General features: G+C 42.0%; 1 protein-coding gene across 1 annotated transcript; it reads right to left on the bottom strand.

Moving 5' to 3' along the window:
* Positions 1-7,894: 7,894 nt before the first annotated feature.
* Positions 7,895-9,031, bottom strand: LOC133775045 (MAP/microtubule affinity-regulating kinase 3-like). The gene has a single exon (XM_062213144.1). The coding sequence runs from the start codon at positions 9,029-9,031 to the stop codon at positions 7,895-7,897; it is 1,137 nt and encodes a 378-aa protein (XP_062069128.1).
* Positions 9,032-26,574: the final 17,543 nt, after the last annotated feature.

Genomic DNA, 26,574 nt, shown 5'->3' with positions numbered 1-26,574 from the left:
AATTAGTAAAGACCTCATCAGTTTGTGCCCACACAGAAACGCAAAGTATAAAAATACTGTTTCAGTACTAGTTATAGCATCACTTGGCTTTAGACGACACATTAGGGACAGATCCCACATGGGGTGTAAGTACACAGTGACTCCTGTTGCTGATTTAACAATTTGACACTCCTGTTCATGGCGTCAGTAATCTCCCTAGGCTCTAGTCATGAGTTGCCAGGGCTATGGAAGCCTTTAGGGTTCGCTGACTTTGATCTTATTCCGATAGGGTCATAGTCAAAGTGGAAGTTCTCTCCTCCCTTCGGAGAAGGGTACCTCCTTCTTTGATGGCCCCGTTCTTTCCACTGGGATCTCACTCACAGAGATCTTTCATTTAGGTCTTTTTTTTTTTTTTCCCATGATATCTTGGCTTTCCATACCTGCTATACTCTCATGGGCTCTTCCGCCAGATCCGAATGCCTTGAGGGCTGATTCTGAGGCCAGAGTGTTGTTTAGGACATCTGCCATTCTATGGGTCTGCTGTGTATCCCGCTTCCCATGTTGGATCTTTCTCTCCCTTTTTGATTCTATCAGTTAGTATTAGCAGATACTTGTCTTGTTTGTGTGATCTCTTTGACTCTTAGACCTATCAGAGCTATCAATTGTGAGCTGAAATTGATCACTTGGACTAGTGCGATGGCATTGGTACATGCCACCTTGATGGGATTGTGTTGGAATCCCCTGGCACATTTCTAACTCCACCATTTGCAGCCAGTCCGATTGAGCATGTTCCAAATTGTTCATCTCCTCCCTCTCTTTTTCCACTCTTAGATTTAACAGGGATCATTTTTCAGTTAAAATTTAAACACCTAAGAATAATTGTGTGTTAATTACTGAGTTCAACCAATAGTACTAGAACAACAACAACAACAACAAATACTAAAAAGGATAAAGTATTACATTGTACATCTAAAGTCAGGACAGGAGCTGATCAGTTCATTGTTGCTTATAGTGTCCATTTCACTTAACAGGTTTCCCCTTTGGCGCTCAGTTGTCACCGATCAGGGAAAACAAATGATATTTGTCTCTTTGGGACTGGCTTAATTCACTCAGCATGATAAAGCATTTTCTCAAATGGCAAAGTCAAGAAAAGATGTGTGAGTTAAAATTCAAAATTTTTTGTTATTTTTCTATTCATACAGTATAGAATTAGCACAAGGATTTTATTCATTTTATTCTGTCCTAGACATAACAAGCATGACAATTATTAGTCTGCAACTGAATTTTTATAGCTTGCAGCTACTACTTGAAATTGCATTACAGCAGATCTGACACTTAAACTAGTGTATCATTGTAAAGAATAGCTCTGATATTTTCATAGGGATTGCATTGAATCTGTAGATTGTTGTAGGTAGTACAGACATTTTAATGATTTTGATTCTTACAATTCTTGAGCAGGAATATGTTTCTATTGTCTGGTTCTTGTTGATTTCTTTCATCAATATTTTATAATTTTCATTAATAAGATCTTTCACTTTTTGATTAAATTCATTACTAAATATTTGATTGTTTTTGTGGTTATTGTGAATGGCATTTCTTTCTTAATTTCACTTTCAGTGAGTTCATCATTAGCATATAAAAAGCCACTATTGTAATCCCTGAACTGTAATGTTGTTCAGAAATATGTTATCTAAAAAACTATTAAAAACAGAAGGAAGGAAGAATGGAAGGAAAGACAGAGAGAAAGAGACAGAAGGAGAGAGAGAGAGAGAGAGAGAGAAAGGGAGGGGGACAAGGAGGAAGAGGGAGGCAAGGAGGAAAGGATTATCACTGTAGTCTTAGAATTGTATCTATGAATGGGCCATTGAAGAAGGAGGTACCTTTCTCTGAAGGGAAGAGAGAATTTCCACTCTGACTCTGACTTTGTCTAAATAAGATCAGAGTTGGGAAAATAAAAAGGCTTCCATGGCAACTCATGACAAGAGACTAGGGTGATTACTGACACCATAAACAAGAGTATCAATTGTTAAGTCAACAACAGGAGTCACTGTGTACTTACTCCCCATGTAGGATCTCTGCCCTTAATGTGTTGTACAATGAGAATTAATACTATAACTAGTACTCAAACAGTACTTTACACTTTGTGTTTCTGTGTGGGTGCAAACTGTTGAAATCTTTACTTAATATATACTAAATTGATCTTCTGTATATAAAGAGAATTGAAAATGAATCTTGATGTGAATGAGATGGGAGAGGGAGTGGGAGATGGGAGGGTTGCAGGTGGGAGGGAAGTTATGGGGAGGGGGGAAAGCCACTCTAATCCAAAAGCTATACTTTGGAAATTTGTATTTATTAAATGAAAGTTAAAAAAAGAATTGTATCTATGAACTTCATTGGATCCATTCTCTGTTTATTAATATTACATTAACATTAAAATTAAAAAAAAATAAAATAAATCAGAAAATATTAATATATGTCTTAAAATAGAGGAAATAAAATGTTTTAGACAGTGTCCTTGAAATATGATTTGATCAAAATCCTGGAAATCATTTCCAATGACTATAAAATGATTTTCAATTATTTGATAGTTTATCACTCTTTTCATTGCAAAAATTTAGCCATTAAAAATATAAGAGTCATGTAACTCATATTTTAATCTTATGGGCAATAAAATGTCATTTGTTTCTAAGGTTTTCCTTTTAATGGGAATTCATAGAAATTTACTGTGACAGCATTTAACACTAGAACATATGTTCTTTAAAAATTCATACTGATTTTCCTTTTGTTTGATTTGTTGTCCAATGCTGATCATTGATGAAACTGGATTATGAATTTTTATTGCTGCATGTATTTTGGTTAATTTCGAATTGCTATACTTCTTGAATTTAGAAAAAATAACAATTCTAATTCAGCTACTTAGGAATTCAACTTTGATCCAGTTACTTTAAAAAGCTTGGATTTGTTGATTTTACTTCACTATAATACTTTCCATTTGCCACTGTTATTTATGTGTTCTTTTTTTCACATATTCTCCACACTTATCCCAGGTAGCTATTATACATAAAATTTCAAGGGACATTTAATATAATGAAGTCTGAAAATTCAAGTGTGCAATAAGAATTGGTCTGGTAAACCATGAGTGCTTCCAAGTGAAATTACTTTTGAGCTTGGTTTGTAATTGGTAACCCTTTTGCTCCTGTGCAATCCTTTTCTTCACAATGGGACAGTGAGCATATCATTTATTCATTCATTCACTGATCAGATATTCATGAGAGCCTACTGTATGCTAAGCATTATTCTGGGCACTGAGAAAACTGGTAAATCAGGGAGATTAGCTCTCAGCTGTCATAGGTTTATAGACTAAGAGGAGGGGCAGAAAATTAACAAGAAAACGATACATAAAAATCAAAGTGCTACAGAAACTGAAGGAGGTAAGGTGGAAAATGGAGTTTGGGGTAGTTCATCGGACGACATAGTTAAGAGTGAACATTTCAGTAGATGACATGGGATTAAACCATGAATAATGAGAAATAAGAAGTTTTGCAAAGATCTTGAAGAATCCCAGACAGAAGAAATAGCCAGGCATAGATCCTGTACCTGTCACTCACTACCATTTGCATCTCCCACCTTGCTTGGAGTTCTTTACACAAATTCTGCTAATGGGCAGAATAGTGTATATTCTTACTCAGCTTTACTGAGAGGATTGTGCAGTTTGGAGGAAAGATTGATAATTATATATATATATCATAAACTATATATTGTGTATATATTATATATTATACATTTATACACATATGTTCACAGATATATCCATGTACATATCATACATATTTTTATCTGAATTACTGAAATCAACTAACTCCACCAAACTAAACAAAACCAAATTTGAGTCCTCCAGAATTGAGTCCACAATGTGCTACATGTGATTAGCCTGGCCCAGATGCCTGCCCACACATACTGAAGCACAGGGGTTCTCACACAGCCAGCGTTCCCACTGAAGAGAGGACTCCAGAGATCAAAAGGCTTGCCAGAGGTCCCACAGAATGGCAATGGTTGGTCTGAGAATAGAACCCAGACTCTGGGCTGTCAATTTCGTTCAGTGATCTCTCTTGGGGAAAATGACAAGCCAGCTTAAATGGTGCCTACAGACACGGCCTTTTCCTCTCTTTAGTCTTCTAATTTGATTATTTTTCTTGCCAGAAGAGTTAAGTAGGACATGTTGGCAGGCACTTAAAATGAGGAGTGCCAGGTAAAAATGAAAGGATCTGTGGGTGATGCTGCTGCAAGACTGAGGGGAAATCAGTTATTGACAATGTTTAAGGGCAGAGAAGGCCATGGCTCAGTGAATACCTGTGTGGTTGATAATTCTGATCTTGTTTCTCTGTCGGAAAAAAAAAAAAAAACCATAGGGCTGAATCACTCTTCAACTATTTTCTAAAGAGAAATAAAGGATAGTGTTTGATACATTGAACTTGTTTGCCTTTTTTTCTTTTAAAAATTCTCCTTGTAACAGCACTTCGAAGTATAGTGTAAATTGCTTCATAACTTCAGGTTTTTCTTTATGTTCTCTTGAAGTACAATAAATAATGATGACAATTGTTTCAGTTGTTTATCACTCTAGTACAACCAGTACATAAGTACAACCAATCATAGGGCACCCCTTTTAATGAATAATTATTTTGAATAGAGGTAATCTTCAGCTAGACATCTCATTCCATGTTTAAAGTTAAGATTGTTTTTCAACATTCCTGGAAACATTTCTTGCAATCGAATCAATGTTAACCCCACCACCATTATTCCATCAAGTCACTCTGAGAGTGAGATTTCTTTGTCAGCATCTTAAAATTCAATGTGGTTGGGAACAGACAATTTTAAAGATACACACACACAAACACACACGTGTGTGTGTGTATGCTTTGTATGAAGAGCACTATACAAGAGGGCACTATGCTCTCTTTCAATTTTAAAATCCTTATCGAGTATTTAGCATGGCACTCTTTACTCCAGGTGATCATCTGTTAATCTGGGACAGTGTAAACTCAGCCATAAACTGTATCTTCCTGCAGTAAGGGGCTGTGGGTTAGTCATGTTTCTAAACCCAATCTAAGTGGAGTCCAGAGGCTGGGCCAAGTACACATCTTTAATAAGTATTTCTGAGATTCAAAATCATACATATTCTGTCTCTCTTCTAATGGAACAGCTATAATCAGGCAAAACATATATGTCTTTGTAAGTGAAGTGCCTCATCAAATCAGCTATCCAATGTATGATTTTTTTGTGCTTATTCTTTCAGTCGCTGACTTCATGGACATGGAGAGCACTGAGGTCACTAAATTGGCATTAGGTAAGGACTTTCATGGTGTTTCAGTTTAAAATCTCTAATACCTGCAGCTTTATTTATGATGCTATTCATATATTTTAAGGTAATTGGTGAAAGGTTGCAAATATGCTTCCCATGGCCCTGAATATCTGTCAGAACTCACCTTGTGACTGACTCCTTCAACACCTGATCCTCCTATGCCTCCTCCTCACCAGAGCCTTCCCAGTTCACTCAGCGATTTTACAAAGAAAATATTCTGGGAGGGAAGGGCTCAACAGATTTCTGAAGTCTCAACCCCCAACATGTCTTTCAAAACCTGTCGGCGCCTGGAGGCCCTGTAGACAATGCCAGAGAGCCCAGGCATTCCCTCACGAACCCGTGAACTACCAATACGACGTACTTTCCAATGCACGCCCTTTTCGATAAAGCTCATTCCTGTTTCCTCTTCTGTGATGTGCTTGTTCAGGCTCCTGGGCAGCAGCCATGAAAGGGTCATGACCCTTGGGGACTGCAGGTCATTTCCCCACCAACTGGAAGAAAGAGGGTTCTTGGAGGAGACTGGGTTGGAAGCTCCAAATTCCAGGAAAGAGGGGATAGTGAAACCTCTGTGTTAGCAGGCCTGCAAAATGAAACTTCCTTGGCCGGCGCCATGGCTTAGCAGGCTAATCCTCTGCGGCACTGCAGCTCAATAGGCTAATCCTCCGCCTAGCGGTGCCGGCAGCCCGGGTTCTAGTCCCGGTCGGGGCGCCGGATTCTATCCTGGTTGCCCCTCTTCCAGGCCAGCTCTCTGCTATGGCCCGGGAAGGCAGTGGAGGATGGCCCAAGGGGCAATGCACCCTCATGGGAGACCAGGAGAAGCACCTGGCTCCAAGCTTCGGATCAGCGAGATGCACTGGCTGCAGCAGCCATTGGAGGGTGAACCAACGGCGAAAAGGAAGACCTTTCTCTCTGTCTCACTATCCACTCTGTCAAAAACAAAAACAAAAACAAAAAAAAAAAAAGGAAACTTGCCAGCTACGAAGACAGGAAGAGTTTCAGCATTCTGGATGGAAATAAGACAAGCTCCCCACAAGCAGGTTTAGAGAATGAAAAGAGTTCATGGGCTTGTCCCCGGAAAGCCCTGGCAGGCTAGGGCGTCAAGTTCAGCTTCACCCCAGGGTCCAGGAGGCATCAGCGCTTCGGATCCATTTTCTTCTTCTCCTGGTTCGTCAACTTTTCATCAGACCCCGACCCCCGTGTGCCTGTGCCACTATGGAAGCTCTGACTCTCCCTCCCTCCTCCCCCGGCCCAGGCTCAGGGATCCATCACTCTAGGCTCTACTTCTATGATGTCACCCCTTCTGTGATCCCCACACAGGGAGATCACCCAGCGTTTGTCTTTCTGTGAGAGCCACCTGCCCGTACCTCCATCACCTCCCCAGGGTGCACACAGGGACCCAAACATCACACGGGACCAAAGCCATGCACACATGGTGAAGTTTATTCATGGGAAGCATTTGCAAATGCTTAGAATAGAAAAATGTTCAGTGGGCTCAGCCCGCGGATTGCTCCTGGTGGCTGGGGCTGAGCGAGGCTACTTGGGGACCACTCTGCAGCAGCGGCCAGGGCTGCTCCCTCGGGACGGCAGGATGCAGCACGCCCTCAACAGGAACCGGAGGATCCTCCTGCCGACCCCGCGCCGGCCCTGCCTATTGCCCTGGGCGCTGGCCTTGGTGTCTGTGCTGTCAGCGGTGGCTGCGGTCCCAGAATCCTCGGGCTCATGGGCTGCTGCGGCGGCTTCTGGCTGTGGGAGGTCCACGCGGCTCAAGGCACTGGGGCTGGAGGGCGACGCTTTGGAGGCTGGCTGAGGGGCGGCGCTGGGAGCAGGGCTCCCCTCCTGCTGTGGCTGGCCTGGTAGGAGAGAGTCAAGTGTGGGTCACCTCAGGGGGCCTTGGGCTCAGCTCCTGGAGGCCCCGAAGTGGCAGGGGATGTGGGGAGAGGGCAAGACTCACTGGAGGCCTGGGAGGAGTCGGGGGCTGCGCTGGGAGCAGGGCTCCACTGCTGCTGAGGCTGGCCTGGTAGGAGAGAGTCAAGTGTGGGGTCACCTCCGTGGACCTTGGGCTCAGCTCCTGGAGGCCCCGAAGTAGCAGGGGATGTGGGGAGAGGGCAAGACTCACTGGAGGCCTGGGAGGAGTCGGGGGCTGCGCTGGGAGCAGGGCTCCACTGCTGCTGAGGCTGGCCTGGTAGGAGAGAGTCAAGAGTGGGGTCACCTCAGGGGGCCTTGGGCTCAGCTCCTGGAGGCCCCGAAGTGGCAGGGGATGTGGGGAGAGGGCAAGACTCACTGGAGGCCTGGGAGGAGTCGGGGGCTGTGCTGGGAGCAGGGCTCCACTGCTGCTGAGGCTGGCCTGGTAGGAGAGAGTCAAGAGTGGGGTCACCTCAGGGGGCCTTGGGCTCAGCTCCTGGAGGCCCCGAAGTGGCAGGGGATGTGGGGAGAGGGCAAGACTCACTGGAGGCCTGGGAGGAGTCGGGGGCGGCACTGGATGCTGGGCTCCATTCTTGCTGTGGCTGGCCTGGTACGAGAGAGTCAAGAGTGGGGTCACCTCAGGGGGCCTTGGGCTCAGCTTCTGGAGGCCCCGAGGCAGGGGGGAGGGCAAGACTCACTGGAGGCCTCGGAGGAGTCGCTTCGTGCGGAGGAAACATCGACGGACATGCTGTCACAGGACACTGACACCAGAGACAAGGGGTCCTTCTCTATGTGGTGCTGCTCCCCGCCCTGTGAGGACTCGGGCAGGGCCTCGGGGCCGCAGGGCTGAGGGCCTGGCGTCCCCTCGGTCCCCGTGCCTGGCAGCAGGCCGAGGCCCGCCAGGTACTCCTTGGCCTCCGAGTCCCGGGGAACGCCCAGGGGCTGCAGCAGGGTGACGGCGTCCTCCTCCTCATCCTGGGCGGCTTCTCGGCTGGGGCCGAACCACCAGTGGGTCCTGGCGTCCTCCGCACTGGGCCTCCTCGAGGCGTCGACAGTGAGCAGCCAGGCCAGCAGCTCCTGCAGGGCCGGGCTGACGGCACGCGGCAGCACGTAGCAGCCACACAGCACCGTGTCCTGTAGCTCCTCCGTGTCCTTGCCGCGGAAGGGCAGCTTGGCCGCCAGCATGGCAAACAGCACCACCCCCAGGCTCCACAGGTCGGCCTTAAAGGGGTCGTAGGCCTCCCCGAGGAAAAGCTCGGGGGCGCAGTACTCGGGGGTCCCCCAGAAGCCCCTTACCAGCGTGCCCTGCTCCAGCCGCAGGCTCAGGCCGAAGTCTGCCAGCTTGAGGTTCAGGTGGGCATCCAGCAGCAGGTTGCCCAGCTTGAGGTCCCGGTGCACCACGCGCTGGCCATGGCAGTAGCTCACGGCGGCCAGCGCCTGGCGGAACAGGGTCCTGGCCTCAGCCTCGGCCAGGCCGCCCTGCTCAAGCACGTAGCTCTCCAGCGAGCCCTTGGTCGCCAGCTCCATTACCAGGAACAGGTGCGTCCTGGTGTGCCGCTCCGCCAGCAGCCGCACGATGTTCTCGTGCCGCAGGCTCCTCAGGATGACCGCTTCCCCCTGCGCGGACAGCGGGCTGCTGGGAGAGGCGTCTTGCAGGAGGATCTTTACGGCCACGTACTTGCCGGACGCCAGGTGCCGGGCCAGCTTCACCAGGCCGAAGCTGCCCCGGCCAAGCACGTCCACGAAGCGGAACCCGTCCAGAGGAGGATGGAAGTCCAAGGGGCCTTCCATGATGCCCGTCACCTAACTACGCTCTCTGACTCCCTAACTCGCTCGACACACTAGCTAATCACGGACCCTCACTGCACTACCTACAACACAAAGGGACCACGGGGGACTGACTACCCAGCTGACTAAGACACAGCACCAACTACTCTCACTACTCTAGAGGCAAAGCCGCAATTCTATCTCAATAAAGCAGAAAACAACAAAGAGGAAAAGCCACTAAATCCTCGAACGCTGATACTTCTGAGTGTGCTAGCTGACTAGAGTGGGGGAAGCCAAAATAAAGAAAACTGCAAAAAAAGGCCAAATGGGCAAAACAACAACGAGGAGGAAAACAACAAACTAACCAAAATGGGGAAAAAGCAAAAACCAAATAGACCCAGAAACAAACAACCAAGAAAAAGCACAAGCAACGACAATGAGCGCAAAGGGCTAGTTGCGGTCCTAGTTACACAGATCACAAAGAGAGTGCTCTCTGGGTAAGGCGGACGAAAATCTAGGCCCCTGCAGCGGCTATATATACTTTTTGGGGGCTCACCTCACAGAATGGTGCCTTGTGAGATCAGAGCAAGAAATGGACCAATCACAGCCCAGCCAGGGACTGTGTAATAATACAACTTTCCTAACAGTGGTGCCTTATGAAGTCAGAGCAAGAAATGGACCAATGGGAGCTGTAGTTCATCCACAGTAGTTTTCTCGAGAATCTTCCAATTAAATTAAAATGATACCCAAAGAGTTTTTGGCCTAGGTTGGTGATAGGGCTGGATACTTAATTGTTGAGAAACTCCAACCTGTAGATTGCTTCGGTGGCCTTCTCATGACTAGTTTAAATATGATGATAAGTTGTGTCTTTTGAAGACCTCCTAATGTCTCCACTTAGTATATCCTCTCCTTTGTCTTTACTCTCTGAGTGATGGGACTCAGAATGATGGAACAACATCTCTGGCCTTGGTAAACTCGACAAGTGTTCTGCTGCCCAAGACATCACCAGGTACACTGTTCGCATCTCCAGAGCTGAGAGGAAGGTGGCTTTGTCACCCTTTCCCCCTAAGTCATCCTCAGATTTCTTGGCAGAAACGCTGGAAGCCCAGAAGGTAGTGGGGTCCATGCAGTCCAAACATGGAAGGCCCAATCAGATGCAGCCGAGAAAGCTACATCCTCTGAGACTGTCCTCCACCTGGTAGGGAGGAATCGAGGCTCTGCCAGGATTTGGGGTTTTGGGGCTCCTGTCACAACAACAACCAAAACTCCTGGCTCCTGGCTTCAGCCTGGCCAAGGCCTGGAGGTCATTTATGGGCTGTGTCAGAGGACGGAGGAGCTCCTTAGCTCCCTCTCCCCTCTCTTTCTCTCTCTCTCCCTCTCCCTCTCCCTCTCCCTCTCTCTCTCTCTCTCTCTCTCTCTCTCTCTCTCTCTCTCAGTAGCATTCTCTCTTTCCCTTCTTCACTCTCACATAAAAAAAAAAAGAAAAAAGAAAATATTCTGAATCAATTGGCAAGTGATTACAAGTCATTAGCTTCTTGCTGAGCTCATTAGAAGCCATTAACTTTAGGGGTTAGGACACAAAATACCCTTGCCTTGGGTTTCTGAATCCCATTTGAAGCTGAGCATGAAAGAGAACATCTAAATATCTGTCGCAGGATATATTTAAGAAATAGAAAGTTTAAGCCCTGAAAAGCCCCAGTGGTGTTATAAAATAAATAAGGAAGCGTATAAAGTTAAAAATGAATGTACTTTTGAAACATGTGACTGCCCCATGGGTTGCACTGTAGCCAAAAATGCATACTGGATCCACTATTGTACCAAAGGTGATTTTCCCAAGGGCTATCAGGCACTAAAGTTCCCACTACCTTGACCTAGAAACGTGGCTACTGCAACACTGGAGCATCATCAGCCAGTGTTACCTGCACTACTCATACACACATTCACTATCAGTGACACCCAAGCACGCACACATACCTAATTTCTGTCTTGTGATAATGTGAGAATTAAAAGAACAATAGAGTTAAAAATGGAAAGCTAGGCTTTAGAAAGTAGTTGTGAGGGCTGGCTTTTTGCTTCAGCATGTTAAGCTGCCACCTGTGACACTGGCATGCTATATCAGAACATCTGTTTGAGTCCTGGCTGCTTTGGTTCTGATCCAACTCCCTGCTAATGCACTTGGGAAAACAGCCAAAAATGGCCCAAGTGCTTGAGTCCCTGCCATCCATGTGTGAGACCCGGATGGAGATCGAGGCTTGTTGTGGCCATTTAGGGAGTGGACCAGCCAAAGGAAGATCCTTCTCTCTTTCTGTCTCTTCCTATTGCTCTCTGTCACTGCACCTTTCAGATATATAAAATAAACCTTAAAAAGAAATTAATAGCTTTATTCATAGTACTTAAGTCTGTACTTAACCTTTAATAATATAAACTCATTATTAGCATAGTTAAGCTAATATGGCTCTTAAATATGGGCACTCACTGGGCATTTAAATAACTATATTTAATAGTCCTATAAGAGTATTAATGTATGCATGCTAAATAATTTATTCAGAAAAGACAATCTGAAAATATGCTGAAGAGGTTTGAAACTGTGATTATTTCAGACACTGAAATCATGTTAGGAAAATTTCTATTTGGTTTGAACTTAACTACATTCACAACTTGGAATATCACTCTCAATCAATGTATGTATCTCTGTCAAAAAATATGCAGTGAATATATGCAATATTCTGTTTGATTAATTTACTTTATAGCTTTTGACTCCAATAGTAGCTTGGAATATTTGACAATTCTACTTTTTAAGTTTCTGTCCATCACTTACAATTTTATCAAGAAATTTACTTATCTATGTCTAACAGAAATAATAAAGCATGAATTAAGTAATATGAGAAGGTACCTGAAAAGGGGTCTTACACATAAAAATCCTCAATAAAAACTCACTTTAGGGATGACCAATGATTTTTTTTGGCAACCATTCTGTACTCTCATCATATGGATATTTTGTACTGGGCCATAGTTAAGAATTTACAACAGACTTGATTTACCACCAATATTAATATGCATAAAGTTAGGAAATACAGATATTTCCTATGATAAAACCTTTGGAATGAAGAAAGTTTGCATTTTGAAATAGCCTGATTGATAATGGCTCAATTTTTTCCTCAATTCCCATTTTATTCTGTTACATTCTTGGCAAACACTGATAATTTACACACATGATTGGGTGTTGCAAAATTAGATTCCATTCTTGACAGTCTTAAACAACTGTCTAAAGTTAAATGAGTAGTTTAACCAATGTTATTTCAGTATCAATAATAAAACCAACCCCACCTGCCACAAAATAAGTCTAGTGAAAATAGTTATGCAAAAATACTTAAAGACAACATTTTAAAAGTAATGTTATCAAAACCATAAAATAGTTAAAAATAAATTGAAGATGAGATAGGTGAAGTCTTTACATTGAAAATTGTGTAATATTGAAAAAAAATTAAAGATGATCTTAAACATAATTTTCCTAGATTGAAGATCGTAAAGTTGACAGAGCTGACCAAATTGATTCTATGCATTGAATGCAATCAAACCAAAACTACGGCAGGCAGGAAGGAGACTATAGATGATAATAATATATTCTGTATGAAAAAGCAACAAGAGAGGATTTTTAAATAGTTTTATTATCAACATATGATAAATATTTGAGGAGATAGATATGTTTACCTTGAACATTAACCAATGTATGCATATGTTTATCAATTAAAAAATTTTAATAGACAAGATTTGCATAAATTGAAGAAAAAATGATTCTAAACCTAATATGGGGCTGGCACTGCAGCTCAATAGGCTAATCCTCCGCCTAGCGGTGCCGGCAGCCCGGGTTCTAGTCCCAGTCGGGGCGCTGGATTCTGTCCCGGTTGCCCCTCTTCCAGTCCAGCTCTCTGCTGTGGCCCAGGAGTGCAATGGAGGATGGCCCAGGTCCTTGGGCCCTGCACCCGCATGGGAGACCAGGAGGAGGCACCTGGCTCCAGGCTTTGGATCATTGCGATGAGCCAGCCGGCCATTGGAGGGTGAACCAACAGCAAAGGAAGACCTTTCTCTCCGTCTCTCTCTCTCAATGTCCACTCTACCTGTCAAAAAAAAAAAATTGCAGAAAGTTCACAACAGAAGTATAAAACTTGATGATTTTTATACATGTGTGAAAGCACTATCAAGTTTATAAAAATGATATTTTTAGAACTTGAGATGCCTCTAATAAAACCCAACTCTTCCACCAAAACTTTTTTTTTTTTTATTATCAATTAGAGGATTGAGTACCTAAGGGTACGTTTCCACAGATTTAAAAAAAAAATCATTTCAGAATAGTGCCACCCACTTGAGAGACAGAGTTGGAATTGTGGGTTCCTGGCTTTAACCTGGTCTAACACCAGCTGCTGTAGGCATTAGGGTGAACCAGCTGATAGTAGATCTGTCACTTTGCATCTCTGCCTTTCAGATAAAGTAAAAATTAAATAAAGATATTTGGTTTTCTTTGATTTTTAGTGCTTCGATAGTGATGTGCATAGATGTGGTTATCATTACATTTATCATGCTCCAAGGTTACTGAAGTTCTTGACTCTGCATTGGTGATTTGGGACATCATTTCTTCAAGTATTGTGTAGATCATTCTCTGTGGCACAAAATTCACAGGCTTTCAAGGTCACTTTCAAGCAGTTTGTGGCAGAAATCGAATTAAAATATGTTTGTTTTGGTGCATTTTTAGAATGTATTCAAGATTTTTTCAGAATGTGCCTTATCCATGAACTTCTTTAAGATTGTTCATATTAGTCTTCTCTTTTTTTTTTTTTTTTAGATTTTTATTTATTTATTTGACGGGTAGAATTACAGACACAGAGAGAGAGAGACAGAGAGAAAGGTCTTCCTTCCGTCGGTCCACTCCCCAAATGGCTGCCATAGCCGGAGCTGCGCAGATCCGAAGCCAGGAGCCAGGTGCTTTTTCCTGGTCTCCCATGTGGGTGTAGGGACTCAAGCACTTGGGCCATCCTCCACTGCCCTCTAGGGCCACAGCAGAGAGCTGCACTGGAAGAGGAGCAACCGGGACTAGAACCCGGTGCCCACATGGGATGCTGGCGCTGCAGGAGGATTAGCCTAGTGAGCCACTGCGCTGGCCCCCATATTAGTCTTCCTGATGTTGTGCCAGAAGTGACTGTACTTTTGGTTGTTATTTAAATAAGATCCTATATGCTATTCTTCAGATTTGGGTTTTTTTTGGTTTTGTTTTGTTTTTTGTTTTTTTGACAGGCAGAGTGGATAGTGAGAGAGACAGAGAGAAAGGTCTTCCTTTTTGCCGTTTGTTCACCCTCCAACGGCTGCTGCGGCCTGCGCATCGGGCTGATACGAAGTCAGCAGCCAGATGCTTCTCCTGGTCTCCCATGCGGGTGCAGGGCCCAAGCACTTGGGCCATCCTCCACTGCCTTCCTGGGCCATAGCAGAGAGCTGGCCTTGAAGAGGGGCAACCGGGATAGAATCCGGCACCCCAACCGGGACTAGAACCCAGGGTGCTGGCACCGCAAGGTGGAGGATTAGCCTGTTAAGCCACGGCGCCGGCCAGATTCGTTTTTTTTTTTTTTTTAATTTCATTATTCTTTCTTATACAATCTCCGATCTGCTTTAAATTTCATCTTGTTTTGGTGTACTTTCAAATTCGGAACATTTTCTAAAAATTTTTAATGTTTTTTATTTGAGGCAGAGAAAGAGAAAGGTACAGACACATACACACACACAGAGCTCCATCTGCTGGTTCACTCTCCAAGTTCTCATAATGGCTGGGCCCAGTCGGGACAAGAGCCAAGAGTTAAGAATGCAATCCAGGTTTCCCACTTGGGTGGCAAGATTGAAATTCCTTGAGCCATCACCAGTATATTCCAGGGTCTGAAATGGCAGGAAGTTGGATTCAGAAGGTGGAACTGGGAATCAAACCCAGGCAGATACAGACATCTCAATCTTTAGGCCAAACGCCAGCTTCCTGACTATCTTAACATAGGTGCAAATGCTGTGCTACGGTTCCTCATCTGTTTTCTTATTGTGTTACCTTTTCTTTTAAATCCTTGAACCTTTTTAAATGACTGTTTTAAAGTCATTTTGCTAGTTCTAATATCTGGGTTATACTGTAATTTATTTCTGGTACTTATTTCTTTTTCCTGATCATGGGCATGTTTTTCTGCTTTTTAAAATTATCTGTACGTTTTTGGCTTTGCATATTAAATATTTTGGATGATATAAGGAATGAGGCTAATGTTATTTTCTTTCAATAATATTGAGATTTCTTTCCTAGGAAGTTAGTTACTAGTAGATCCTCTCAATAACCTTAGGCTTAAATTTATTCTTTGTGAGAGCTGGTTTCTTCCGTCTTAAGTTAGATCCCGTGGGCCTTGCGTGGGTTGTGGTTCGTTCTCCTAAACTGTGGCCTTTCTGAGAGCTCCACTAATCGGCCAAGGATCTCACAAGGCTTCTCCTCTCTGACTGGCCAGGACCTCTAAAGCTCTCTCAGCACTTGGTTTCTCCGTTAATTCTTCATCTACCCAGCTCTCCGCCAGGGCTCACAGAGACTTTCCTGTGGTCATAATCCAGTTCTCAGAGAAAAACCTGTGCATAACCCCCATTTCGATGTGTAAGACTCCTAGGTCCAACTGTCTCCTCTTTGGAGTTCTTCAGATAAATTCAAGCCATTCCTGAATCTATGAACTTTAATTTGTGCTCTTCAACTCAGCAAGGCCACTGTGCTCTGTCTTGTACTCTTGTTTCAGAAGCATCTAATCAGAGAAAGCTTGGGTAAACAATGGACTAGCTTTGTATGTTTCCCTTTACTCAAGGATGAGTTCTGTACTGCCTGTTTTCCAATGCTTGAAAAGAGCTCCTTGGTATTTTTTCAGCTTTGCAATTGTTTGCAGTAGAAGGGCAAGTTCAGCATTACTTACTTAGTCACGACTAGACTTGGAAATTTCCCCAGTTTGAAAATAACTTTATACTTGCCTGCAAAGAGTTAGAGTCTGCTTCTTTCTTTCCTATTTTCTGAAATAGCTTTTAAAATGTGAAAATCATTTATTATTTGAAGATCACCATAAATTATTCTTTAAAATGATCTGGACCAAGTAATATTTAATAATTTATTTAACTACTAAGTTGTTAATTGCATCTGATAATTTTGACTGAATCATTATGCCTCATTTTAGACTGCTATTTGCTCATAAAAATTTTTGATATTTTCTATTTTTAAAAAGATTTATTTGTTTATTTGAAAGATGGAGTTACAGAGAGAGACAGAGAGAGAGAGAAAGAGAGAAAGGGAGAGACAGAGAAAAAGAGATCTTCCATCCGCTGGTTCACTCCCTAAATGGCTGCAACGGCCAGAGCTGGGCCAGGCCAAAGCCAGGAGTCAGGGGCTTCTCCTTTGTTTCTCACACGGGTGCAGGGGCCCAAGTATTTGGGCCATCCTCCCCTGCTTTCCCAGGCACATTAGCAGGGAAGTGGATTGAAGTGGAGGAGCCGGGACTTGAACCACCACCCATATGGAATGCCAGCACTGTAGACAGCGGATTTATCCGCTTTGCCACAGCATCGGCCCTGATATTTTCTATCTTTAGGAAAATTATGGATTTGTGGCTATGTGCATGGCAGAACAGTTACTATGCCACTTGGGACGTATGCATTTCCTATCAGAGTGCTTGCATTCAAGACCGACTCTGCTCCCTATTCCAGTTGACTGTTAATGGGAGCCCTGGGAGGCAGCAGGTGATGGATCAGACGACTGGGTCCCTGCCACTCATGAGGGAATTCCAGCTCCTCTTAGGCCTGCCCCAACCCTCACTGTTACAGGCATTTGGAGAGTGAACCTGTGAAAGGAGTGTTCTCTCTCTCTGTCTCTCTCTCTGTCTCTGTCTCTCTCTCTCTCTCTTTCTCTCTCTCTCTCAGAAAAATTAAATGGATAAAAAATAAAGAAAAATACGAATTTTTATTTAAGTTTATTTATTTCTTGGCATGGGAGTATATTTAAAAAATATAGAACCAGAGTTGTTTGGCACAGTGGTTAAGTCACCATTTGGGGCACTCACCCCATTACAGAGTGCCTGGTTCAAGTTCTGGTAACTAAGCTTCTGATCCATCGCATGCTAATGTGCATCCCAGAAGGCGGCAGGTGATGGCTCAAGTGCTTGGGTCCCTGCCATACACATGGGGGAGCAGGTGGAGTTCTGGGGTCCTGTCTTCGGCCTGGGCCAGTCCTGCCTGTGGTGGGTATTTGGAGAATGAACCAGTGGATGGGAGGTCTCTGTCCCTCTCTTCCCATATTATTTTTCTGATTGTATCATACCCTGCTCAAATCACTTCCTCAAATCTTCATATCTCTAAAATAATATCCAAATTTTTTAGATTACTTTCAAAGCTTGTAAATCTACATTTAACCCACTTTTCAATTTTGCCTTCCTATTGCTCCTTGTATGCTTACAAATTATAGTTATTCACAGTTTTTAATATATTCCTTGCTTTCCTTCACTATCCTATTTTCTTTCACAGTATTTTGTGACATGAAAATTTCCCATTTGCCATGCTTAATAGATTTCTCAGTTTATGTCAAAGGCTTTCTCAAATTCCTTCTGTTAATTATTTCTATACTTTTTTATACTGCTACAACTACACTGAAAAAAAAGTCCTATACTCGTGTATGTTTTATTTTCTCACTTACACAATTCCTTCCTTATTCATTGTTTTTTTTAAAGATTTATTTATTTATTTGAAAGTCAGAGTTATACAGAGAGGAGAGGCACAGAGAGGCAGAGAGAGAGAGGTCGTCCATCTGCTGGTTCACTCCCCAATTGGCCGTAACAGCCAGAGCTGCGCCAATCTGAAGCCAGGAGCTTCTTCTGAGTCTCCCACATGGGTGCAGGGGCCCAAGCACTTGGGCCATCTTCTACTGCTTTCTCAGGCCAGAGCAGAGAGCTGGATCGGAAGTGGAGCAGCCAGGACACGAACCGGTGTTCATATGGGATTCCGACACTGCAGGCGGCGGCTTTACCCACTATGCCACAGTGCTGGCCCCTCCTTATTCATTGTCTTAAAAAATATTTATTTGGGGCCAGTACCATGGCGCAGTAGGTTAATCCTCTGCCTGCAGTGCCGGCATCGCATTTGAGCGCCGGTTCTAGTCCCAGCTGCTCCTCTTCCAATCCAGCTCTCTGCTATGGCCTGGGAAAGCAGTAGAAGATAGCCCAAGTGCTTGGGCCCTGCACCTGCATGGCAGACCAGGAAGAAGCACCTGGCTCCTGGCTTCGATCATCACAGCTCCATCTGTTGCAGCCATCTGGGGAGTGAACCAACGAAGGAAGACCTATTTCTCTATCTCTCCCTCTCACTGTCAGTAACTCTACCTCTCAAGTAAATAAATAAAATCTTTTTAAAAAAGATTTATTTATTGGAAAGGCAGAGCCACAGAGAGAGGGGGAGTGGCAGAGAAAGGAGAATGATCCTTCATCCACCGGTTGACTCCTCAAGTAGCTGAAACAGTCAGTGATAGGCCAACTACATGGACCCTGGAGCTTCACTCCGGTCTCCCATATGGGTGTTAGGGGCCTAAGCACTCAGTTTTAGTCTACTGTCTTTCTAGTCACATTAGCAGGAAACTGGATGGCAAGCAGAGCAGCTGGGACTTGAACCAGCACTCCAATGTGGAGTGCCATCATAGTCAGCGGTGGCTTAACCTGATGTATCACAACACCAACCACCATTTCCTTATTCATTTTTGCCTTCTCCATGGAATCTCATGCAGCTCCTTTTACAGAACAACTTCCAATAACCACAGATTTGATCCTCAATAGATAAGATTCATACTTCATTTTATAAATATACATTTATTATTCATCTACTATATGCTAGATATTTTTCTAGATAGTAGAAAAATAACAGTAAATATAAAATTCAAAACAAACAAAACACACACACAAGTTATCTCCTTCCATAGAGCTTACTTTTTTGTGAAGGACTCCAAGAATAAATAAGACAAAAGAATATATGTCACATTTGGGTTGTAGTATAAATAATAGAAGGGGTAAGGCTGTAAAGGTTATAAATAGAGAAAGACAAAATGTTTTACTCATATTTGAATGACAGTAAATACCCAGAAAAATACTCAATAACCCAAATAATGGAAGAAGAGTTTGAACAAGTAAGCAGTGGTCAGATGCAATAGGGCATGTTGCTGTAGCAAAGAATGTAATTTTTTTTTAACCTATGCTGGAAAGGTATTAGAAAGTATTGACCTGTCAGGGACTATCTGATTTGTATTTTGTTGTTGTGCAGAGATTGTATTGGAGGAAGCCAAAACAAAATGAAAGTCAGAAGATCAATAAGAAGCTGATGCCTTCATACCAGCGACAAAGAACAGTGGCCGGAATTAGATTGTAGCAGTAAAGGAGAGAAGTGTTAGATTCTGGATGTGGATTCAGGCATAGGACTTGAAGGATTTGCTGATGCACTGGGAGTGGGAGGAGAGGGAAAGAAAGTAATCAATGGCGAGGCTAGAATTTGGGTTTGAGCTTCTGTGCAGATAGAGTTATAATTTACTTGGATGATGAAAGTAAGGAAAAAGCTAGTTCTGTGATGGGTAGTCCTGTTAAGTTTGAAGTTAGACCAAAAAGAAAATGTCATTCAACAAGAGATATATGAATCTGGGTATCAGGGAAGAAACGAAGCTAGAGACCCCTGGGATAAAAATCATAGTTATGAACAAAATAGGTCTGGTTATACCTAGGGAGAGAATATAGTAAACAAATGAGAGCTTAAGACTGAGCTGTCACTTGGAGAGGTTTTATGTTAGGCAATCCAAGAGATGAAAACATATTTTTTAAGATTTTATTTATTTATTTGAGAGACAGATTTACAGACAGAGAGAGGGAGAGACAGAGAAAGAGGTCTTTCATTCACTGGTTCATTCCCCCAAATAGCCGCAACAACCAGATCTGAGCTGCTCCTAAGCCAGGAGTGAGAAACTTCTTCTGGGTCACCCACATGAGTGCAGGGTCGAAGCACTTGGGCCATTTTCTACTGCTTTCCCAGGCCATAGCAGAGAGCTGGGTGGGAAGAGGAGCAGCCAGGAATGAACCAGTACCCATATGGGATGCCAGCGTGGCTTGCAGAGGCTTAGCTCACTATTCCAGAGCGCTGGCCCCAAAACTATTTCTAAATGAAAGAAATGGCATACTGCATTTAATGTGAGTCGCAGCTGAAATCAGAGCAGAGAGGTGACGACTGTGTTTGGCAATGTGGAAAGTATGGGTGAACTGGACGTGCATTATTTCCACAGGGAAAAGATTACAGAAAGCCAACTGGAATGGCCTGAGAGGTGAGACAGAAGGTAGCAGACACAGACAACAGTTTTGATACAGTTGTTCTGAAAGGAAGCAGAGAAATGAGGTAGTAGGTGGAGCACAAAATGCTATGAAGAGAATTTTTATGGTGGGAAATATATAAGCAATGTAATGCTAAAGGGCTTATCCAGTATAACAGGACAATAATCAAGAAGAGAAAAACAGTTCTATTATGCTATTATGATGGCTTCAGAAAGAGTGTCCCTACCAATCATAAAATGCAGCTCACTAGGCTAATTCTCCACCTGCAGCGCCTGCACCCTGGGTTCTAGTCCCGGTTGGGGCACCAGGTTCTGTCCCAGTTGCTCCTCTTCCAGTCCAGCTCTCTGCTGTGGCCCAGGAAGCCAGTAGAGGATGGCCCAAGTGCTTGAGCCCTGCACCTGCATGGGAGACCAGGAGGAAGCACTTGGCTTCTGGCTTCTGATCGGCGCAGCTCCAGCAGTAGCTGCCATTTGAAGGGTGAACTAATGGAAGGAAGACCTTTCTCTTTGTCTCTCTCTCTCTCTCTCTCACTGTCTAACTCTGCCTGTCAAAAAAAATGTCATATAAAGTGAGGCAAGGAAAGTCACTGTCAGTTGATTCAATACCTTTAGCAGTAGAAGGCCTATCCTTTTGAATCATATTATTCTGAGGTTTCTCCATTTCAACAACTGTTTTCAAGATTCTCAATTTTTACTAGCAAACTTGAGATCAAAGTTTTAATCTTAGGAAATACTCATAGACACAGAGGAAGTTAAACGAGGAATCATTGGGAACAAGACTGTGTTTGGGGAATGAGGAAGGTCACTAGATTGTGTTTAGTGCAGTGTGCAAGATGGCAGGAGAAAGGTTGTTGACTTTGATCTAGGAAAGATTCCAGATTTCGGTAAATTTGGGAAATATGGAAACCAAATTGCAGAGATAAAGTGGATGGTGAGTAGGACAAAACCATGTGTTAAAAGAAATGTTGCAATACATAGGAGAGGAATGAGCTGGTAAAAGTTAAGGGAGGTGCTGGCGCTGTGGCGCAGCAGGTTAACGCCCTGGCCTGAAGTGCCGGCATCCCATATGGGCACTGGTTCTAGTCCCAGCTGCTCCTCTTGCAATCCAGCTCTCTGTTATGGCCTGGGAAAGCAGTAGAAGATGGCCCAAGTCGTTGGGCCCTTGCACCCACGTGGAAGACCCAGAAGAAGCTCCTGACTCCTGGCTTCGGATCGGCGCAGCTCTGTACATTGCAGCCAATTGGGTAGTGAACCATCGGATGGAAGTGAACCCTCTCTCTCTCTCTCTCTCTCTCTCTCCCCCTGCCTCACCTTCTTTCTCTGTGTAACTCTGACTTTCAAATAAATAAATAAATAAATAAATCTAAAAAAAACGAAGTTAAGGGAAGCAAAGTCAATCATTATCATCAAGTATAAATTAAAAAGTAGGTATGTTAATTCTTTGGTGTACTTGGAATTCTTGCTTCTCACTGATGATGTTCACAAAGGACTTGTATCATCATGTGAAGACAGAAAACCAGATTCCAGGGTTATGTTAAAAAATTCTAAGTGTTTTCCTCATTAAAAATAATGATTATCCAGAGAGCAAGTGGGCAAAACAAAGAGTAAGTTGATATAAGGAAAATAGAATTTAGCTATGGATCAGAAGTTTTAGGTTCAAAGGAACAAAAACTCTGTAGCTTGAGTTTGTGACCTACAAAGTGAATGGACTAGGTAAGACTATTTTGAAAACCTAATTTAGATCTATAATCTCATGATTTTATAATAATTACATTTTAATTTTTGCAAGGGGGCGCATAGATAGGTGAAAAATATAAAGGTATTACAGAAGCAAGCATGGAGATAAACAGTGAATTTCAAAAGCTAGAAAAGAAGTCATAAACCACTGACATTTTTTATTGCTGGGATATGTCATGTGGATGAATCAGAACAGAATGTCTTAATGCTTAACTTATAATAGGTACTGCATCTGTGAATGGAACCATGTACACTGCTTTGTGTGTTGCTCCTATGGTTGTCTTACGATCGGTAGCATGTGTAGACTAGCATAAAGGGATTTTTTTTGAAAGCTTAGAGACATTATCTGATTATTTAAAACTTCTTTTATTGATGCTTAAACCAGATAACACTAACCTGGTGTTTGTCACTGTCCAAATCTCTTACTTCAAGTGCTCTGTGTAATCCTTGTAATCTTAGTAGAGTTACAATAAAGATCGAGCTAACACCTGACAACTGTTCAACGTTTCATTTGTTTTTTAAATACAAAGCAAACATTCAGATTGAATAATTGCCTTAATCCACGGGGATCACTTTAGTCGTGAGTAAAGTAAATAAAAGCAAGCAATATTCAATACTGTAGCTCTAAAATGACTTTGCTAATTTAATATTTACTAATATAACTTTTAGAATGCCTACAATTTTTTTCAGAAAAATGCTCTGAAAAGTGCTTCATGGATCCTTTAGTCATTCTGTAAAGGTAACTGGGAAGAACATGGCAGACAGAGATTGCTTGCTTGTCCTGGAGTCTCTCATTCACTGAAGAGTGAAATTCCTGGGGAGTTATTTTGACTCCAAGATAAGTTTTTAGCAATTATCCCAGAGCTAGCTGTATTTAGGCCCAAGTAAGCCAATTCAGTTGTGACCTAGAAGGGAGTATGGAAAAGGAAATATTAGAAAGGAAACTCCATAATTTCATATCACATTTAGATATTTAGAAAGACTTCTCTAAAAGTAGTTTTGTATTTCTCCAGATCCTTTCAGGCAAATAATTCCAGGGTTTTGATTTCTGCATCATCATTTCTTTGGCATCTGTGAACTATGTAGCCCTTTAAGAAGTCCAAGTTGAATTGTGCTGTTTTTCATAAAATAAACATGTTTGTATAAAACCAAAAGGTAAATTTTGGAATGTAAAAAAAGCTACAGATTCCAAAAGGTAAATTTGCAGGACATCCAGCTCACAGTCTTTCACCTTTCTCCCACAGTGAAGATTTTACATCAATTTGTTCAGGGGACTCATCTAGTAGGAAATAACATTTTATTTACACTGACACCACTTGTGGAATTGCTGTAATATCATTTAGGAATTAAAGGAAAGAAATTAGAGTTAACTCTCTCTCTTTCCATACCCCCTGTGGCAAAGGTGAAGTAGGCCTCTAAAGAGAATTCAAGTGACTTAAAGAATAGAGTATCAAGATGGTAAGCACCAGGGCCAGCACTGTGGCTTGGAGGATAAAGCCTCTACCTGCATCGCTGGCATGCCATATGGATGCCAATTCAAGTCCTGGCTGCTCCATTTCTGATCCATCTCTCTGCTAAGGCCTGGGAAAGCATTAGAAGACGCCCCAGGTTCTTGGGCCCCTGCACCCACGTGGGAGACCAGAAAGAAGCTCCTGGCTCCTGTCTTTGGATTGGCACAGCTCCAGCCATTGCTGCCAACTGGGGAGTGAACCAGCATAAGGAAGACCTCTTTCTCTCTTTCTCTACCTCTCCTTCTCTCTCTGTGTAACTCTGACTTTCAAATAAAATAAATAAATCTTAAAAAAAGTTAAGTACCTATATGACACAGGCATGTAGCAAAATGGCACCAAGGTTGATGGTAAATGTCCATAAGTGGATGAGTATTTTGGAAGTCAAGAGGGAATTGTCTGATTTTTGGTGGGTTTTCTATTATTTTCTGGACTTATCATAAATGTGTAAGCCATTTTGGCTTAAGAAAGAAGTTATTTTTTGTGCAGATTTTATGGGCCAAAAAAAGTGTCTATAATAGTTCCAATCTAGTTTAAACATTTTAGAGAGATAATTCTTAAAACTCTTCTTTTGTTTGTTGGAACATTGAGCTAGTTTTTTCTCTAAATATGGATTTATAATAATCAAATTTTTAAAATGTTTTAATGTTTTGATTACACATGACGAACTAATGATTACATTTTGGCAAGAGAAGTAGCAAATTGGTCATCCATATGTCAACATTTTTGGTCAAAGAATTTATATTAGCTTGGGTAAGTCTACTATGAAACAGGAAATCCTCATATGTTTATGAAGAGCAAGGCTTTCAAAATTAACCATTCTTCAATAAATCAAGCCAGTGCTGAGCATATGTTTTCCTTTTAATTATCACTTAATAATAATTTTGGGCCTTTTAAAATTCACATTTGCAGGATAACTTGGCATAGAAATTGACATACTTTGCTTATTTGCAAGTTTCATTTAGTTTCTTTCCTGTATTGTTGTGTTTCTTTAAACAAATCTGTCAATATTAACAGAATCATATAAATTAGAACTGGAGAAGTTTTCCTGGATGATCAAGACTTTCCTCTTTCTCATACCAAAGTATCGTCTAAAGTTTCTCTCTTATTATTTGGCTTGGTTTTACCACAACATTAACAGTAATGGATGTGACATCATTTTCCTTTTCCAATACTCATATTATCCAGGATTCCCTTATTAAGAAATCACTATTGTAAGCTTTCTTTTAATGTTTCTTATCATGCATTTTCCAAAACTGGATTCTGGTAAAATTATAACTAATCTCTTTGTCTGCCTTTTGAGTTATAGAGAAACATATTGCACCACGGAAATCCATCAGACTTAGTATTTCAAAATCATTGCAGTTTAGAGCATTCAGTTGTCAGAGTTCCTGTCTGAAGCAAATAGGATAAAGATGCAAAAACAGACAAAGTATTGTTACCAGAAGATGAATTAGAGTGATATCCATTCTAATTAGGGTGAGGTGATACCTCATTGTGGTTTTTATTTGCATTTTCCTGATGGCTAGTGATCCTGAGCAGTTTTTCATATGTTGGTCAGTTATATGTATTTTGTCCTTTGAAAAATGGCTGTTCATGTCCTTTGTGCATTTATTAATGGGATTGTTTTGCTATTTTTGAATTTATTGAGCTCCTTGTGTAACCTAGATATTAATTCTTTATCAGATGCAGTTTGAAAATATTTTCTCCTATTCTTTCAGCTGCCTGTTCACTTTGTTGAGTGTTTCCTTTGTGGTGCAGAAGTTTCTTAGCTTAATGTAATCCCATTTGTCTATTTTGGTATATATTGCCTGTGCTTCTTGGGTTCTATTCAGGAAGTCTTTTCCACTGCCAATGTCTTGCAGCATTTCCCCTACATTTTCCTCCAGTAATCTGTTGGTTTCAGGTCTTATGTTTAGATCTTTGAAGACTTGTGACTTGATTTTTGTATAGGGTGTAAGATAATGGTCTTGTTTCATACTCCTACATGCAGAGAACCAATTTTCTCAACTATATTTGTTGAAGAGACTGTCCTTCTTCCAGGATGTGATTTTAGCTCATTTGTCAAAGATTAGTTGGTTATAGACATGTGGATCAATTTCACGGGTTTCTATTCTCTTCCATTTATCCACATGTCTAATTTTGTGCCAGTAGCAGGCTTTTTTGATTATGACAGCCCTGTAGTTTTTTCTTGAAATCATGTATTATCATGCTTCCAGGTTTGTTTTTATATCCCTTTAGCTATTCAGAGTCTTTTGTATTTCCACATGAATTTTAGGATTGTTTTAAAGATATCTAATACATTGCTGGTGGGAATGTAAACTAGTATAACCATTTTGAATGAAAGCATAGAGATTCCTCAGAAATCTAAAAACAGATCTAACATGTGACACAGCCATCTCACTCCTCAAAATATACCCAAAGGAAGTAAAGTCAGCATAGGAAAGAATTATTTATATCCCTATGTTCATAGCAGCTCAGTTCACAATAACTAAGATATGAAATCAACTCATGTCCATCAACAGATGACTGGATATAGAAAATGTGTTATGTATACATAATGACCTACTACTCAGCCATAAAAAAATGAAATCCTGTCTTTTGCAACAAAATGGATGTAACTGGAGACTATTGTGCTTAGTAAAATAAGCCAGACCTTAAAATACAAATATAACATGTTTTCTCTAATTTGTGGTAGTTAATATATAGAGTACAAGAAAAAAATCTTAATATATATGCTGGAAATTGACATATTAGAACTTGATTATTGTTTATAGCCATTGTCTGTATGCCTGTTGAACAGTGGTCTTTCTGCTTTTCATTTGTTGATCTTTTTATTTAGTGGACAATTAAACATATTGTATAAAATAAATTTAAACTACGCTATAGCAAAAATTAAAACAAATGAGAGAAAGAAGGAGCAAAGAGTGAGGGAG

Source organism: Lepus europaeus, chromosome 16 (assembly GCF_033115175.1).
Source record: "Lepus europaeus isolate LE1 chromosome 16, mLepTim1.pri, whole genome shotgun sequence".
In the NCBI taxonomy this organism is placed as follows: domain Eukaryota; kingdom Metazoa; phylum Chordata; class Mammalia; order Lagomorpha; family Leporidae; genus Lepus; species Lepus europaeus.
Note: the sequence above shows the minus strand (reverse complement) of the source record. Positions and strands in the feature narration are given on the sequence as shown.

Coding starts and splice junctions, on each gene's coding strand:
- LOC133775045 (XM_062213144.1), bottom strand. CDS start 9,031: ATGGAAGGCCCCTTGGACTTCCATCCTCCTCTGGACGGGTTCCGCTTC.